This window comes from Hippocampus guttulatus, chromosome 18 (genome assembly GCF_054856545.1).
Source record: "Hippocampus guttulatus isolate MCC_2025c chromosome 18, RoL_Hgut_1.0, whole genome shotgun sequence".
NCBI classification, from domain to species: domain Eukaryota; kingdom Metazoa; phylum Chordata; class Actinopteri; order Syngnathiformes; family Syngnathidae; genus Hippocampus; species Hippocampus guttulatus.
Genome location: NC_141278.1, coordinates 7092166 through 7108728, shown reverse-complemented (window position 1 = coordinate 7108728; position 16563 = coordinate 7092166). Strand labels below are relative to the sequence as shown.

General features: G+C 44.5%; 3 protein-coding genes across 3 annotated transcripts; 2 read left to right on the top strand and 1 right to left on the bottom strand.

Annotated features, from left to right (window-relative positions):
- The first annotated feature begins 346 nt into the window (after positions 1 to 346).
- Positions 347 to 2729, top strand: exosc7 (exosome component 7). Its single transcript, XM_086136842.1, has 8 exons — positions 347 to 439; positions 518 to 619; positions 751 to 845; positions 1007 to 1172; positions 1253 to 1323; positions 1789 to 1912; positions 2014 to 2169; positions 2551 to 2729. Exons 1-8 carry the CDS (start codon positions 383 to 385, stop codon positions 2650 to 2652), a joined length of 873 nt encoding a protein of 290 aa, XP_085992968.1. The 5' UTR covers positions 347 to 382; the 3' UTR covers positions 2653 to 2729.
- A 2219-nt stretch (positions 2730 to 4948) lies between these two features.
- On the top strand, positions 4949 to 7005 carry LOC147190921 (tetranectin-like). Its single transcript, XM_086137331.1, has 3 exons — positions 4949 to 5127; positions 5294 to 5386; positions 5990 to 7005. The coding sequence occupies exons 1-3, from the start codon at positions 5031 to 5033 to the stop codon at positions 6394 to 6396; spliced, it is 597 nt and encodes a 198-aa protein (XP_085993457.1). The 5' UTR covers positions 4949 to 5030; the 3' UTR covers positions 6397 to 7005.
- Positions 5382 to 16559, bottom strand: cdcp1b (CUB domain containing protein 1b). Its single transcript, XM_086137330.1, has 13 exons — positions 16217 to 16559; positions 14716 to 14934; positions 14216 to 14557; positions 13194 to 13409; positions 12764 to 13114; positions 12468 to 12683; positions 11764 to 12120; positions 11229 to 11588; positions 10910 to 11107; positions 10114 to 10470; positions 9143 to 9499; positions 8984 to 9065; positions 5382 to 8319 (listed from the first exon to the last, which is right to left on the bottom strand). Exons 1-13 carry the CDS (start codon positions 16275 to 16277, stop codon positions 7821 to 7823), a joined length of 3615 nt encoding a protein of 1204 aa, XP_085993456.1. The 5' UTR covers positions 16278 to 16559; the 3' UTR covers positions 5382 to 7820.
- Positions 16560 to 16563: the final 4 nt, after the last annotated feature.

Here is a 16563-nt window from a genome sequence, read left to right as displayed (position 1 = left end):
AAAATTAAATACTTGCATGTCAGTTTTAATTTGCTTTGTGTTAGCGAGTTAAATGTAGTGCATACTATTAGTACATATAACATTTATTTTGCATCCATGGCGCTGAGCATGTTTTGTTTGCAACTACAATGGTTTGAAAAATATCAGCATTGCTTAAATTAAACAGACGTAGAAATCACACTCTCAAAAGGAACCGCTTCTATTATTGGATCTAAATACAATACGACTTGTTGAAAAATCATTTAAGTGCTGCCGGAGGGGAGGAAAAAGCAAATAGATGCCGTTTCTGTCAGACATCCAAGTGTTAACTGACAAACTTGACGTTCCTTACACTGGTTTGCTTTTGATGACGTAATATTCCCGCGACGGACACGACTACACAATGGCAACAGTACAAGTTAGCGAAGCTGAAAAGGTGTATATTTTACATGGTATAAGGGTGAGTATCGACAACGGGAAGATTTTTCATTGAGTTTATTAATTGGTGAGTAATATGTCGTCACGTTTCAACGATCAGGATGACCTGCGAGTGGATGGAAGGGGCTGTGAAGACTACAGACACATGGAGATTGAGACCGACGTGGTGTCCAATACTGACGGATCGGCCAAAGTTTCTCTGGTAATATTGTAATATTTGCTATGATTAGTTGCATATAATACTGGAGGCCATATGACTGCTCGCGTCACTCAGATTGCATACATTTTTCCAAGATGCATGCAGGCTTGACAAAATTATATTCATGTTTGCAGGGCCACACAGCAGTTCTCGTGGGAATTAAGGCAGAAATAGGAAAACCAAGGCCCATGGCCCCAAATGAAGGCTATTTGGAGTTCTTTGTTGATTGGTAAGTTGGATGTGTCTGCAAGCATGACGATACTCGATGCAATTCTTGGTATATATTCATCGGACACCCAACTCCCCAAAAAAATGTTTTCATCGACGCTGTTGGGTTGTTGTCTTTTTTTTTTTTTTTTTGTCTGTGTCGTTTGTACTTGCACTCACCAGTTCAGCGAACGCAACTCCAGAATTTGAGGGGCGAGGAGGGGAGGAGCTCGGGACGGAGCTGAGCAACACACTGTACAAAGTCTTCAACAATAAGCACAGCGTGGACCTGAAAAAGCTGTGTATCAGTAAGGGAGAACACTGCTGGGTGCTCTATGTGGATGTACTGGTGAGAGAATAGTATGTTTTTCTTTGCGCCCTTGAATAAGCAAATGTTCCATTGCTAATACACTGCCTTGCTTTGCACAGCTCCTGCAATGTGATGGAAACCTGTATGATGCCATGTCAGTAGCTATCAAGGCAGCTCTCTTTAGCACCAAGTAAGTCCTGTTTGAACTCTTTCTTTATGTCCAAGTGGAATACCCACGAAGTTGTGTTTGGAATATCTTCTGTTTAAAATTGAACTAAAGGTCTTATCGTGTGGGGCCAAGTGTGTAAAAATACACAAGGAATTTGTCGTTGGTAGTTGGGAGTCACTGTGACTCCAAGAAACCTTCAGTTTGATCACAAGGCATTTACGAAAGAGTAGAAAAAGGTCTTTTTCAATGACGTTTCAGTCAGGCCACAAGATGGCATCATATCCCATGCGACAACAAGTCACAGATTACTATGGAACATCCTCCATCCAACTATTTTCTAATCCGAATTAAATTTCGATTGCATGACAAAAATCCAAGATGGAGTATACGGTTGCCTACAGTCCTATATTTGTAGTTATCCGTATTTTTTATCTGATTCTTCAATGTATTTGAGCAGACAAGGTACTGAAGTGCTTTTGCTGACAGAATCCCCAAGGTGCACATATCAAACGATGAAGAAGGAGGGAAGGAAATTGAGCTGTCAGATGACCCCTTTGACTGCATGAGACTCAACGTAGAGAATGTTCCCTGCATAGTGACATTGTGCAAGGCAAGCTCACTCAATTAGACTCACACAAGAAAAGTATTATTGCAAAAGCAGCGGATAGATTTTCTGAATTTTTTTTGTCTTGTTTTTGGGGGTGGGGTTAGGTGGGCCACAGGCACGTGGTGGACGCCACTCTGCAAGAGAAGGCGTGCTCCGTGGCCAGCCTCATCATTTCAGTCACACACAAGGGAATGGTCACCTGTGTGAGGAAGATGGGCGGAGGTAGCCTGGACCCTGAGAGCATCTTCGAAATGACTGAAGTGAGTCATCACCGCTTGCCTCAACTTGTATGTTTGCAGTGGCAACCACTAAAGCAAGTTGAATTTTTGCTTCAAACGTCAGTTAGTCACTTGCATGATCTTTTTGGGGGTGACAATTTTTCCCACTGGATGAGAACCTCCACCATCTACATGTTGCAAAAGTCTGCCAGACTACTGCTAGCCCAATGCTAACATATAATGTAAAACTGCATAGATGAGCTAATGGCAATTACCACAATACAGTATAGTATAAAGTAGAAAGCTTCAAACAACTAAAATAGCACCTAAACAATTCACATACATCATGGCTGCTCATGATTTCAATGATAGTTTCAGCTAAACTTATACACACTGTTGAATTGTGACTTTTTGACTCTCCAGACAGGTAAACGTGTTGGAAAAGCCCTCCACGTGCCTCTCATGAAGCTGCTGCAGCAGGAGGAGAGTTTAGGAACGAGACAGAAAGTGGGCTTTCTTGGTTAGAAATGTCATTGTTGTGTACAATACAGTACTATGTATATAATCATTGTGTACATTTTTTCCCCAGTAAAAACTTGCAATTTTTTACAAGTTGTCTTTATTTTTGAGACATTTTTCTTCATATTTATGGTGAATGTACTGTAGTATACAGTATGACAAAAAAGTGATTGCATTCCATTCAATTTTACCGAAAGAGAGAGACAGAGACACACACACGATGCAACTTTAGTTTGTGAACCTCAGATGAGAAGAAAACTAAACAGAACCCATGACCACCAGATGCTTTGGTATTTCTTTTCATACAGAATATTCAAGCCATATAAATTTTTATTTTAGTGGAAAACGTCTGTCTTTTCCAAAAGAAATATGGCCTGTTGGATAGTTTATTCAAAGTTATGAACATCCTGTTCAATGTACTAAATGTCACATTCCAAAGATTTTTCAGAGTCTGTTAAAATGACTATTCTCCTTGTAAATATGTTTTGTACATAAACGTCACTTGCTGAGAGTTGTCAACCACAGGACACAACACATGAAAATTTAAGTTTTAATTACTACTTAGTATTTCCGAACCTACTGGACTCTTGAGGCATCGTGGGTGTAGTTACTTGAGCCACCGCTAGGGTTACCCGAATTGTCGTTTTTCGCAGCCGACCAGCACACTATACCATAAAGATACTTTAAAATATCAATTTCCATTCGCTACACAATAGTATATTTAATGGCGAGCGATATTTTGGAATATGAAGACGAGGATTTTTAAATTTTATTTTTTACGCATAAGTGCCGACAGAAGCGGGCGTTGTCAAACCATACATATTTCAGCCGGTCAGTGTAAAATCAAAGTACAATTGATGACTGTGGCAACGCCACTGAGAAACCTGGATTCGACTAACATAAACCACGAGGAGCGGATTGGAATGTGTTTGCAACCCGTAATTGATCAAGCAACCTCAACTCGGTAGCGCAACAACTTTCGAGACACGAACAGTCGGTCGTGCTGTGCAATCAATTATAGCACTAAACAATGAATGGGGGTGTGTATAACAGGCCGTACAGAAAAGTTTTGCTGTATGTAGATAGAATAACTAAATATTACACTACGATGGGTTTTTTTTTCTCAATGGCTCAATTCATAATCGCCATTCTTAGGTGTCGTAGATGCTCGCAAATAAGTCCTCACCTCATACCTGCGCCGCTTCTCGAGTGCATCACGACGACCAGGGTTCTTCTTGGTGCTGCTGGGGGTTGCCGAAGAAAAAAAAATCGTTGGCACTGGAGCTGGTTTCAGCCTGGGTCGAACTACACTTGTGTACCCGATGCTCTCTGCTAAATGTTTGCTAAAGCACGCCGGATCAAAAACAATCAGAACAGAGCTTTGAGTACTTGCTCGGCGACCACAGTCGTCCACTGCCGATTGACTTTCAGATCCACTGGTCAGGTATTTCTTTTTCCTTTGGAAAGCTGAGGAAAATGTTGTCACACCTTCGTCCATTGGTGCAACAAACTGTCACCCAACGAATAAACAACAGTTTGATATCGAAAGTAGGTGAACACAAAGAGCACACAACCGCGTGCCACAAGTGCCGCTAATTGGGTGTCGTCTGTGACGTCACAGCCCCGGAAATACGCGAAGACGACAGGGCGCCGTCGACTGACCAGCTAATCACTTTTTAGACAAACTGTAATGCATTGTAAGGGTCATCTAAAGGTGTCAAGAAAAAAATAATCAATGTTTGGTCTCTGACCGTTAAGATGTTTTCATGTTGTTTTGATTATCTATTTTAAGATAGTGAAAAACTGTTCTGATTATGTAACATGGTTGAGGAAAATTCTAGAATCTGTGCACCTTCTCGCTTTTGCCACGTGGCTTAGTCTGAGGGTTTGAGTAAAGAGAGACCAGATGGGAAGAAATCATTCCAGACGTCTGTCAGGACGGTCCAAAGTTTGAACGCAGACAGGTCCAAAACAAACTCCTGTTCCCTGGCTGCACATTTTGGAAACCAATTTGTGGATTTGTCACTTTTTAAAATAGCGTTTGGCATGTAAACAACACATTTCACACTTTCCAATTATTTATCAAATTATTAAAGTGTACCCGTTATTAACTTCATTATCCAATTTGGAAAAAAAAAAAAAAGCAAAGCTTCCCCTAAAAGCATTTGGCCAATATTCAGGAAAAAAAGATCCCATATTTTTCACACAGGTTTTTTAACTCACTATGACTCAGATTTGGTTATATCATCAGGACCAAGGAGGGTTTGACACAGCCTGATCGTTTTTCACATGCATGCACGAGAGAGTGAAAGGGAGGGTTCGGGGGCAGAAGATAAATAGCGAGGCTCCACGTTGGCCCATCCTCAGTCTAACAAAGTGTAGCCATGGAGTGCAAAGGCGTGTGCATGCTGATGCTCGTGTTGATGCTGGTCAACTGCTCACTCCAGCAGACTCCGCCTAAGAAGAAGCCCGTACGAAAAGGTACTTTGCGCCGATTTGACAACAGTGTTGCATCAGTGCCGTTGTTGTTATTCGTCCCCTCTTTTGCAATATTTGGTGTCATCATAGTTATTTCATCACTGAAATTATAGAACACATATAATCACGTGTGACTTCACTTTTTTTTTTTTCTTGGTGTTTGAATTAGACAATAATGCTGCCATCGAGGAACTCCAGAGACGGATTGACGACATTGTGCAGGACCTCAACCATCTCAAGGAAGAACAGGCCTTGCAGAGAGGTAAAAATATTTATATGGAGTACAGACGTGTGGTACTCAAACGGCAAGAACGGTTCGGAACTGTGAGTTCAGATGGACACACTAAAGCAGTATCATTTCTAAAAAAAGAAATAAATAAAATAAAAATAATGTATATTGTTAAAATAATTACTTGTCCAACAATACCTTTGGGGGGGAGGGGGGGCAAGAATCATAGGTGGTTCCAAAAAGACCCAGCAGATCATAAACGGAAGATTGATGTCACAAAATCAAGACTATTGCAGTATGTGCTAAAAAATAACTCTTTTCAAGCTAGAAGCCATATTTGGTTCCAAATTTGGTCAGCAGAGAAAAAAAAAATGCAATGTCATATTTTTACTGTTTATCTCTGGCGTCTTATTTTATGGAAGCTCCCATTTTAGGACACAAAAGACTTAGTTAAGTTAAGTTAAAAATGCGAACATTGAATTCCAGTTGAAATGAAGAATGATAATGTTCCTTTTTAACTCATTCAGTACCAGCCAATTCTGGACCAAGTCTGAAAAGACGTCTATAAACGTCTTTGGGAGTGAATGAGTTAATTTAGGGACGATTGTTACCGATTTAACCGATTCGGCTATCCAGTGTGTTTGAAGGGCACAAAGATGAACGGCAAGTGCGTCTTGGCTGACCCAGTGAAGAAGTCGTATCACACAGCCAGCGAGGACTGCAACGCCCTGGGCGGCGTCCTGAGCGCCCCGACATCCGCCGAGGAGAATGACCTGCTAACAGACTACCTCCGCCACAGCGTGGGCAGGGATGAGCAGGTGTGGCTGGGCATCAACGACATGGTGACCGAAAACACTTGGGCGGACCAGAGCGGCGTCAGCATCCAGTTCAAGAACTGGGACACGTCCAACAGCCGCGCCCGTCAGCCAGATGGCGGCCAGTCCCAGAACTGTGCGGTGCTGTCGGGGGCCGCCAAAGGGAAGTGGTTGGATGAGAACTGCCGTGACGAGAAAGCCTCGGTCTGCCAGTTCAACATTGTGTGATCGCGTCTATGCCGTATAATCCCAAATTGCTGCTTTGTGTGTACTTCTGCTGCAATGCCACTTTACCTTCTTTTTAAAAAGAGGCTTTAAAAAAAATTAAGATGTCCGGTTCTGTAATTGGACTCATTCTGATGTTTGCAGTCACTTGCAGAAAACCAGAAATATTACAAGTGTTTTTGAATTGTGTCTTCACAAAATATAATTAGAGCTACATGTGGTGTCATTTGAAAAATACCACGAGCAATATACTCCTTAGCCACAACATTATGTAACAAATGTCACGGTATTCATTCATTGTTTGATTATCGTTGTGGTTGTACAACTGCACTTTGGGTGTCGTTTAAGGTGTGCCGCTGTACTCGAACAATATTAAAATTGGGTCTGACGAGACAAGCTGAAGAGTCACAACAACAAACCCCCCCCCCCCAACTATTTTAATGTGCCTGTCAAAACTGTACTATGCTGCATTCTGTATTTCACTGACAAGTCTCACATTGAGACTGAAGAATATTCTTGTTTTTAACTCCCCCCCCCTCACCCTCTATCTTCCTTTTAAATCCAGAAGTTAGATCATGTCTAGCCTGATGTAACCTGAAAGCTAAATAAACTGTAATAAAAGCACATTGTCCACCTAACCCAGACTCATAATTTCATCTATGCTGCATGTCAAACATAAAGCATATTTGACAATAAAGATGACCTTGACCTTCTTGGTTTCTTTCCAAAAGGCTTTTTTCCCCCCTCCATCCATTTTTCTGTACAATTTGTCCTCATCAAGGGACGTGAGTGAGTCGGGAGCTTATTCCAGCTGCGGCGGATCCTGGACAGGTCACGAGCCAAATTTCAAAGATTTGTGAAGCAATCTTGCTCACCACAAATCAACTGTGCCGACCTAAAAAGGGTTTTAAGATTTTATAATTATATGAATTGATGGAAATAAACTACCGGTATGTAAAAACTTGGACTACGGGAGCTGCCGCTTTGGAGCTGACAGTACTTCTTCCCAACCATGTTTGTCCTGGACCACGTTTCTGTGGTGGATTTTTTTTTCCCATCCAGAATTGAAAACCTCAGTGCTTCAGTCAAATGAAGGCAGTGCCGTTTTTCCTTAAAATTTATTGTTAAAAAAAAAAAAAAAAAAAAAAAGTAACTACAAGTAAATAAAAACAGACTAAAAAAATCCAAATCCAAACCACATGGGCAGAGACTGAAAAATAGAAAAATATTTTTTTGAGGGCACAAAAATAAGTTCAGCACCTCTTCCGGAAGCTTTTTGAAAATTCTGATGAAGCTCAAGTTAAAAAAAACCTAACAAAAACCTTTCAACTCAATTCCCTGAGCGAGACTGAGGCACAGAAGTTCCCCTCTCTGAGAAGTAACAGGAATCATCATCATTTATCATCATCATCCCGCAGTGTAAAGTCTTACAAGTACTCCTCCGATGTCGGTGGTTCTGGTTCCATGTCGGCACCGGACAGTCGGATGGTGTTCATCTCGCCCGTGTTTTTGAACGTGTAGAGTTCATTGTCCACCATCCGGCGGTCCTGGAACCCCAAGCTGTCCTGCCGGTCGATTGGCGTGCGCGGACGAGGCGGGATGAACGACTGGGAGCGGTCCAGGAACGTATTGAAGTGGTCCACCTCGGGCTCCGCTTCTGGTTCGTTGATGACGGGCAGTTCAGAGGGGCCCGTGAACGTTTGGTAGGAGTCCAACTGCATTCCGTTGAAATGGTCTTGCATGCTATCGGCGTAGCTCGTTTCCCCCAGGAGGTGACCGTACGTCATGGTCTCGTCTATGGAGGCGTACACGTGGGATTCGTTGTCCGACCGCGATTTGCTGAACTGTCTTTTGCTGGGACGGAACATATTCCCTGTGCCGAGGTAGATGGACGCCTCCTTGTTCATGCGCTCTTTTTTCTTTTTCCTGTGTGGAAACAAAAACACGATGCCCCACTGAAATGAACCGAAATGCCACGAACCCGATACAGACGTTCCCCGAAAATGCCGCCATTTTTTTCGTACGCTTTTTTTTTATAGAGAAAATTTGTGTTTGTCGCGCCAGTCAATCACAGTAAAACTTTTTTTTTTTTTGTACTTTTAGTCCTGGCGAGCAACTCTGACAACAATGTCACAAGGATATTATAGTTAACAAAAAACAAGCTAAGTAATTGAAACCAATGTTTTCGAAAACAAAAACTGTATTCCTGTTCAAAAAACGGGCCTAAAAAAGAACTACAATTAAACAAATAGTTATTTAGTTTCATTTTCATCAATTTATTGAATACCTAAGCTTTCAAAGTTGTTTTGAAATCTATATCAAGTCAAGTTGTTTGCTGTATTCACAATTAGCCTGTACTGTATTACAAAAAAAACCCTAAAAGGAACGCTAAAACGAATAAAGGCTTATGATCCGGCGAAAAATCTAATTGAAATGAACCGAATAAAAACAAAAACTGAAGGGAATTCAAATGAAAATTCCAAAATCATTTGGAACTTTCCCGAAACATTCTTAAACTGCATTTACGCAAATGCTACATACCGAAAAGTGCAAAAATCCTCGTCTAGAGTGTTGCAGCAGATGTACTCACCTTACAAAAAAGCAGACTACAGCTAAGATGATGAGGAGAAGAAGAAGGGCTCCCGCGATCCCAAGAAGGATGGCTAAGAGGCCTGTGAAAGCAAAAGAAAAGACTAATTAATGGCATTTTTGCAGTCATAAACGGCGTCCCAAGTGACCATTTTCTTACCGGTTTTTGGCTCTAAAACGATTTTGGTGACAGCCCCAAAGTTTCCACTTTCCGGTATACAGTTGGACATGTTAAGATAGAAGCTGTGCGGCACCAGCAACTTGTCGTCGGTCTTCTCGTCCTCCCGGCGGGTCAGGAGCTCCTCCTCGGAGTCCAGCGTCTTGACCTTGATGGCCGTGTGTCTGTCGTTGCATTTGGGCTGGCTGACGTTGACGAACTGGACCTGCGCCTTGTACCCGCTCGGCAAAGACACGATCCAGGACACGGTGGACGAAGGCCTCATTCCTCTGGGCCAGTTGGGGGTGGCCAGCAGGTTTGGGGAGGACGTATGTGGGTTGACTTGATAAATGATGGTCTCTGGAAAAGGGCACAATCAAAAAAAAAAAAAAGAAATCAGGACGCCGTTTTGTGTACAAGTGAAACAGCGCACTCGTGTGGCAGGACAGTGTATGTGCTCCATTTGCGCCTACATCAAGCAAAAATTAAAGCTGCTGCCGTTTCATTTTGAAAGTCAATAAATCCTGTTAAAACACGCACGCACACTAACACGCAAAAAAAAAAAAAAAAAAGACACCCCTTAGCGGTTTTCGATTTAGCGGAATCATCGTTTACGGGGCAACCAAAACTAATATACATCCCTGATTCAGAGTGAGTCAATGTTTGCTGTTGTAGCTCGGGACTTCTCCCCTACCCTGCCCATCGTCGGCCATTTGGACCCTGAGGTCTGAACTAGTCTTCTTTTTTATTTTCTTCTTCTTCTAAAAAAATACATTTGCATTATTTGTGAATGTACTGCCATAGTCAGAAATGTAGAATCATGTGAGATGGGTTTGGATTTCCCTCTGTGCTTCACAGAGGAAGAAAAAAAAAATCCAGTTTGTCGTCTGTATCCGTAAATGTAAATCTGCTCGGCAGACAACCACAACCGAAGTCCATTCGTGACCTTAAAACTAAAATTCAAATTAAATTACCCGGGATCTCGTTCGTGAAGGTGACGTTGAGAAAAGGCCCTTTCGTCTTGCCGAAGTCTCGCGTCGTCGCCGTGACAGAGATGTTGGCGTGCACCTGAAGTTTCTGGATGTTCCCGTCGGGGCAGTAATCACCCACAGAGAAGCCTTCGCTCTCCTCCACGTGGAAGGAGACGGTAGCGTTGCACTCCTGGCCTGGCACCGATTGTTGGAAACTTCCCGATGGGGACACGAGATCGATGGTGCGGTCCTGGGGGATGTTGAGGTGCCAGGTAAAGCTGTGGAGGGGCATCCGGAGACAGGCATCCAACGGGGGGACAGTGAGGAGGGTCTCGGAGCAGGAAGCCACATTCTGACAAGCTGGTTTTGGGGAAAATAAGAATAGATGACTTACAAAGAGTTAATAAGATTTTTGTTTCTTCATAAACACATTAGCTAAATCGCACTCCTGGCTAGCTCGCCACTGAAGAGATTTTCGTCTCTTCATAAACACATTTATGTTGGGGGTGAACCCCGGTAGAACAAAACAAGACGCCGTGGACAAGACAGCTATTGTAGTAGAAAAATATATATTTGGACAGAAAAAAAAACACATACGGTACTAGAAAGAATGTATCCGTCCGACCTCGAGCGTCGTGTCTGCTAGCTTAGCTTAGCTGTTGTTGGTTGAAGCCAAAAGACGCGCGCACAGCAGAGAGCAGCGGCCTATCGACCGCTGAGGCGCGCTTCGCTCGAGTGGCGTCGCTGCAGAGTCGCGTGATATTACAGTGAACAAAAAAAATATATACAAAATTCTTACCAATAACTTCACTAGCGGTCAATTGCAAATCTACATTGGGACAGTCGAGGAAGGAGAGCTCGGCCTTGCTGCCGGCAGCCACGTTGACCTTTTTTAAAACCTCAGCGTTCACGCTCATCTCGCAATAGGGATCGGAACCCACTTTTTCAATTTTCAGGGACACTTTTGGGTGTTTGCTCAGGTCCACCGTGCACAGAACTGACAAGGAAACAAAAACAGAGGGCGGAGACAATCAATTACATTGGTTTGAAACAAGACGCTTACGTGCTCTCACCATGATGCAAAAACTACGACGACGACGACTCATCGTGGACTGTACCTGGATGACCACTCCTCATAACGGACACGCTGTATTTCAAAGTGAGTCCCTGCAACGTCCTGTTGGTCTCACAGTTCTTCAGCACCATTTCAAAGTCGCCCTGCTGATGCTCCGGCTGCTTGTCCGTCAGACCCGTCGAGATCAACTTCCCGCCCCGTTTCCCGTACTCCACTCCCACGTTCTTGCCGAGGCACTCCGGCGCCGTGTGACTGTGAAAATGGACGGTGTAGTTGTGCATGCCGGGCACGGCGAAGTCCCAGCGCATCTGTTGGTCGTCGGGGAAATCGTTGGGATAGTTGGCGGAAATGAAGGTCGTGTTGGAGACGCCTCGTGGTAGGTTGACTTTCACAATGGCCACCACTGAAAAAAAGAAAAGAAGGCGGGATGATATTCCAGCTCAACAAGAGTGGACAAATCATTGTGTATGTTTGAATGCGACTACTTCTGGTACCAATGTCTTGATCCAATTGTTGCAAATTATATATATATTTTTAAATACAATCAATAAAATAGTAACATGAACCGATCCACTTACTGCTGGTCTCAGGCCCAACGCTGAGTTTAAAATTAACCGGATCCATCTTTCGGTCTCTTGGCACCCGGAGAGAGACGCGGCCCTTGTAGCGCACCTGGATGCTCATCACAGAACCTCCCTTGCAGAAGGTTCCGATGTTGGCAGGACCCGTTCGCAGGTAAGTCACAAGAACGTATGTGTGCTCGTCGGGACACGTCTCGTCATTGGCGATCTGCTGCATTCCCGGCTCGGGAAAGTCCAGCTGGAAGGCCCGAGTGGAACCGACTTTCAGATCCCAGGTGAAAGTCCGGTTGAAGTCCGGGAACAGCGACGACTCAGCCTGGACGATATCGCCAGAGCAAGAAGTCGCCGTGCAGTCTGGAATGACATGAAAAGACGAGCGCCGGTGGGACCATGTGACAGATTTGTGTCAATACGCTTTTTAAATTGATCAGATTTTTACCGGGAGGGATTTGAGCGAGGTAAATGTTTCTTTACATAAACAAATAGCATGTTCAGAAAGTCAGAAATACTTTCAACAGACATTTTTTCTTTTTTTTACTTAGACTGCATACACGTGCATTTTTATTTTACGAAACCCTGACTGCGGATGGTATGACAAACAATGATTTCCCGTCTTAATATACCTCCGTAACGGACCTTTTGAGTGTGGCTAATGTTGCGGTTCTGGAACGCAAATCCAATCGGTGTTGACATTTACCTACCGATTTCTCTGTTGATCTCCACATTGAAGACTTCCTCGGGGTGAGGACAGGTGAACTCCACAGAGGTGTTACGGGATTCTCTCAGAATTCGAATTTTGGGGTCGCATGTCTGCTTGGGCGGTTTGTCCACACACACGCTGCAGTCGGGGTCGACCGTGTCCCTGCTGATAATAACGATGGTTTCCGGGTCAGGGGTCACAGACAGCATCCTGCCAGCTGGTGATAAAGGAAACATCAAATACAAGCATCAAATTTTTACACATGAAATGAATGCATAAAGGAGAAGGGAGATTTACCTCTGGGTGCTGCTTTGGCTGAGAAAATCGCCCTGTCCATTTCTTCTCCTGGGGGCACCTCCACGGTCACGGCAGTCCTCCCGAGGAGATCCAGACGGGAAAGCGGCCCGCCTCTGCAGTAGCTGTTGGTCTTGATCTGCCCGTTACTGCTTGTTGTGCTCACGGAGTACTGTGGGCCTCCTTGACATTTGTCTTGCGCGGCTATCTGCTTCAGGTTTTCGCGAGGCAGCTCCAAGGTCAAGACGGTCCTCTCCGGGACGTTGATGTCCCATTTTAGGGTTCTTTTGAAGTCCTTCCAGAGGTTCGGACTGAGCTCTCCTGCGGCGGGTGCGCATGAGCTCTTGGTACATTCTGAGAAGGGGAGCACGAGATGAGCATCACACAGATTTTGTCAAATGCCTCAAACATTGATTTTATTTTAAGGGCTCACCGATTGTCTTCTTCACCTCCACACTGTATGCCTCTTGAGGTTTGAGGCAGCTGAACTCCAGCGCGAGACTTTGGACGTCAGTCAGGCTCTTTTCGGTCTGGCTGCAGGTACGGGCCGAGTCGGCGCCGGTACACAGCTCGCACTGAGGCTCCTGCGAGAACCTGCTGATCGTCAGAGTCGTGCCGGAATCGACGGTCACGACCACCGTCCGGCCTTCTGAACGAGGGGAAAGCGGAACCAGAAACAGCATTCCCTTAATTTATGCACTGTGTATACTGCGTTTTGGATTTCAGACTACCCAATTACTTATGCATGCACAAACTTTATACAAATATGTCTGGAGCCGGAAAAAAATAAAAGCCTTCTTTAAAACTTAGAATGAAGGAAACACATGCTGTATGGATGTAGAATTGTTTATGTTATTCATTCCTTTGTTGTGTGTTCACAATCGCCCCCATAGAATTTATTTCCTCGCTTGATTTTCTGTTTTGGTGCATTATTTTCGCTTTTCTTAGTGTCAGTGAAGTGATCGTGAATTTCCATTTTTCGGAGGCTGTCTTTGAACGCCTCTCGAGTTGAAGAGAAGAGAGAGGCATGGAGTCGGAAGTAGACGTGTCTGTGTTTGTCGAGACTATTAAAAGTATAAATAAAGTGTACGTTTTTAAAAAAACTCATTTTTTCGGAGCTGCAACATGTATCTTTTTTACAGCATTGGGAAACGTTAAGAATGTTTGTGTCATGTTTTTACTCCGACAGAAACCATATTTAAAACAAAAAAATGAATTTCCCTCCCACATCTTTTTCCATTTCCAAACATTTTTTTATAAAGCTCCAGGGAGTCACTAGATGACACTAAAGAACCGCATGCGGCTCTGGAGCCGCGTGTTGCCGACCCCCGGGTTAAGGTGACAGTGCTCAGTCCTGATTAATGCTTTATAATGTTGTCGGAGTTTGTATGAAGGGAGAAACATGCTCAGCTACAACAGTGGTATCGGAATCTACGGTATAGGCAATATTCTTACTTAGTGGTCCAGCAGAGGCCTGGAACACCACAGACTCCACTGGCGTCTTTGGTGTAACTTGCAGAGAGACAACAGCTTGATCGAACAGGTCTAAATGGGTCACGGAACCCACTTTGCAGTAGCGAGCCACAGCTTTGCTGTTCTCTTCAAACGTAGTCACCGAATATTGATATCCGTTATTGCACGGCTGTGACGTTTCCCGCAGTCCCTCTCCGAGGACATCCAAGCCCACCACTGTCTTCTCGGGCGCCTTGATGGTCCAGATGAATGTTCGTGAGAACTCACTAAGGAGGGAGGGTTGGGTTTCCACTGTTGAGGGGTTGCAAGTGTCCTTTGTGCATTCTGCATAGCAAGAGAAGGGAACAGAACAGGCGCACGTTGGTCTGGTGCAAGGTTTATTTTGTGCGGGTTCTGCAAATGTGTGCATTTTATTTCACGAAAGCTTGACTGTGGGTAGTATGACAAACAATGACTTTCCACATCAACGTCCGTTAACTCACCGATGAGCTGATTGAGGGTGACGACGTAAGACTGTTCTACGGAGCAGTTGAAGAGCAGCTCAACCTCCTTCTCGGGGTCCAGAGCAAGAATCGAGTAGCATGACGTTTGCGTGTCGTTGACCCCGCCGACTGTGCACACTGTACACTCGTCGGAGGGCAGGCCATTTGACACCGTCACCGATGAGCCTTTGTTGGGTCGGACCGTCAGCTGTACGCAGTCTGAAGGAACGGATGCAACCAAGTCAAATGTTACAAGGCAATTGTATTTTGTTTAACACGTGCACAGCGTGGTGCGAGCAACACTAGTGAATCACCGCCCAAGTACAATTCGATTGTATTTAACTTTTGAGGACAATTCTTCTACATTCAGACAAAGAGTTAATGTTTAAACTGTGCAGGATGCATCCATCCATCCATTTTCCGATCCGCTTCATCCTCACAAGAGTAGCGGGGGACGTGGGGGTGCTGGAGCCTATCCCAGCTGTCTTTGGGCAGTAGGCGGGGGACACCATGAACCGGTTGCCGGCCAATCACAGGGCACACAGAGACGAACAACTATCCACGCTCACTCTCACACCTAGGAGCAATTAAAAGTGTTCAATCAGCCTGCCATGCATGTTTTTGGAATGTGGGAGGAAACCAGAGTACCCGGAGAAAACCCACGCAGGCACGGGGAGAACATGCAAACTCCACCGGGCCGCCCGTGCAGGATGCAATCATTTTCCTGAACACTTAGATATACTGCACTACTGTATTTTAATGTGAGTCGTGATGGGGGTACTGCACAAGATAGATCGATAGACACCCCGTGAGGGAAATTAAATCGTCACTACAGTAATACTGACACATATGAGCTACATTCATATTATTAATACGTTTTGCATACTTCCAAAAATGTATTCTGTTGAATCAGGGGGCAGCTAATAGCATATCCTCCCTATTATGGCACCGAGGGGCACGTATTTATCTGTTGGGCTGCTATGCCACCACGCCATCATTTTGTAATATTTCGGGCATTTTTTTCACTTTATATTCACTTTTCAACATGCTACTCCCCTTCCAACATGCCATGATGTCTATCAACGGGGAATACAACTTTAAACCTGGATTAAAAAGGTCAGTTGCTGCTCCACAAAAGAACAGTCACGGCTCTGTAGCAGACTGGAAGTCAATTATTAATGAAGAGATGATCAATTCGAGCCTCCGAGGAGGCGCCATAAAAAAACGCCCCATAAACATTTGAAAGGGGAAGAGCGATGTATCAAACTAAATACCTCCGCTGCGAATTCTAGCACGTAATCGCGCGGCTCGGTGCATTTTACGAGATACGACGTCACCATTGTCGTGCATTAAAAAAAAGTGCTGCTTCGGTTGCAACCGGCTGAACGCGAAACGGCGGCGCGGCGAGCCAATCCGCCAGTCAAACACACACATTTCAGGAGAACACACCTTTAAAATGACTTCATCGAGCAACTTAACCGTCCTCCGCACAAAGTCTCACCTGATGCATCGAGGATAAGCAACAACAAAAGTCCGAGCGGCGCGCAGGTGTCGAGCCGCATGATTCGCTTGAGCCTTGCAAGAACACGTCCAGGATAATGTTTTTAAATTTCCTCCCACCCACCCAAAAAAAAAAAAAAAAAAAAACGTTCGAAAAAGGCCAGTTGTCGTGTGTCAAAGTCGCATTTCGCCTCGGTCCCGCATTACGTCGCTGTCAGGCAGCTACTTCCTGCTTACCTGAGCAGCAGGGGCGTGGTCCGCGGGTACGCGGACCTGTTCAAACCTGACAGATGAGCTCACACTCCCGACGAATACTAATCCCCATACGCGCCGCGTAATAAACACATC

Coding starts and splice junctions, on each gene's coding strand:
- exosc7 (XM_086136842.1), top strand. CDS start 383: ATGGCAACAGTACAAGTTAGCGAAGCTGAAAAGGTGTATATTTTACAT. Junction 846..1,006: donor TTGGAGTTCTTTGTTGATTG/GTAAGTTGGATG, acceptor TGCACTCACCAG/TTCAGCGAACGCAACTCCAG. Junction 1,173..1,252: donor TGCTCTATGTGGATGTACTG/GTGAGAGAATAG, acceptor TGCTTTGCACAG/CTCCTGCAATGTGATGGAAA.
- LOC147190921 (XM_086137331.1), top strand. CDS start 5,031: ATGGAGTGCAAAGGCGTGTGCATGCTGATGCTCGTGTTGATGCTGGTC. Junction 5,128..5,293: donor GAAGAAGCCCGTACGAAAAG/GTACTTTGCGCC, acceptor TGTTTGAATTAG/ACAATAATGCTGCCATCGAG. Junction 5,387..5,989: donor AGAACAGGCCTTGCAGAGAG/GTAAAAATATTT, acceptor TCGGCTATCCAG/TGTGTTTGAAGGGCACAAAG.
- cdcp1b (XM_086137330.1), bottom strand. CDS start 16,277: ATGCGGCTCGACACCTGCGCGCCGCTCGGACTTTTGTTGTTGCTTATC. Junction 12,121..12,467: donor GGAGATCAACAGAGAAATCG/GTAGGTAAATGT, acceptor ATGTCATTCCAG/ACTGCACGGCGACTTCTTGC. Junction 9,500..10,113: donor CTTCACGAACGAGATCCCGG/GTAATTTAATTT, acceptor GCCCTTTTCCAG/AGACCATCATTTATCAAGTC.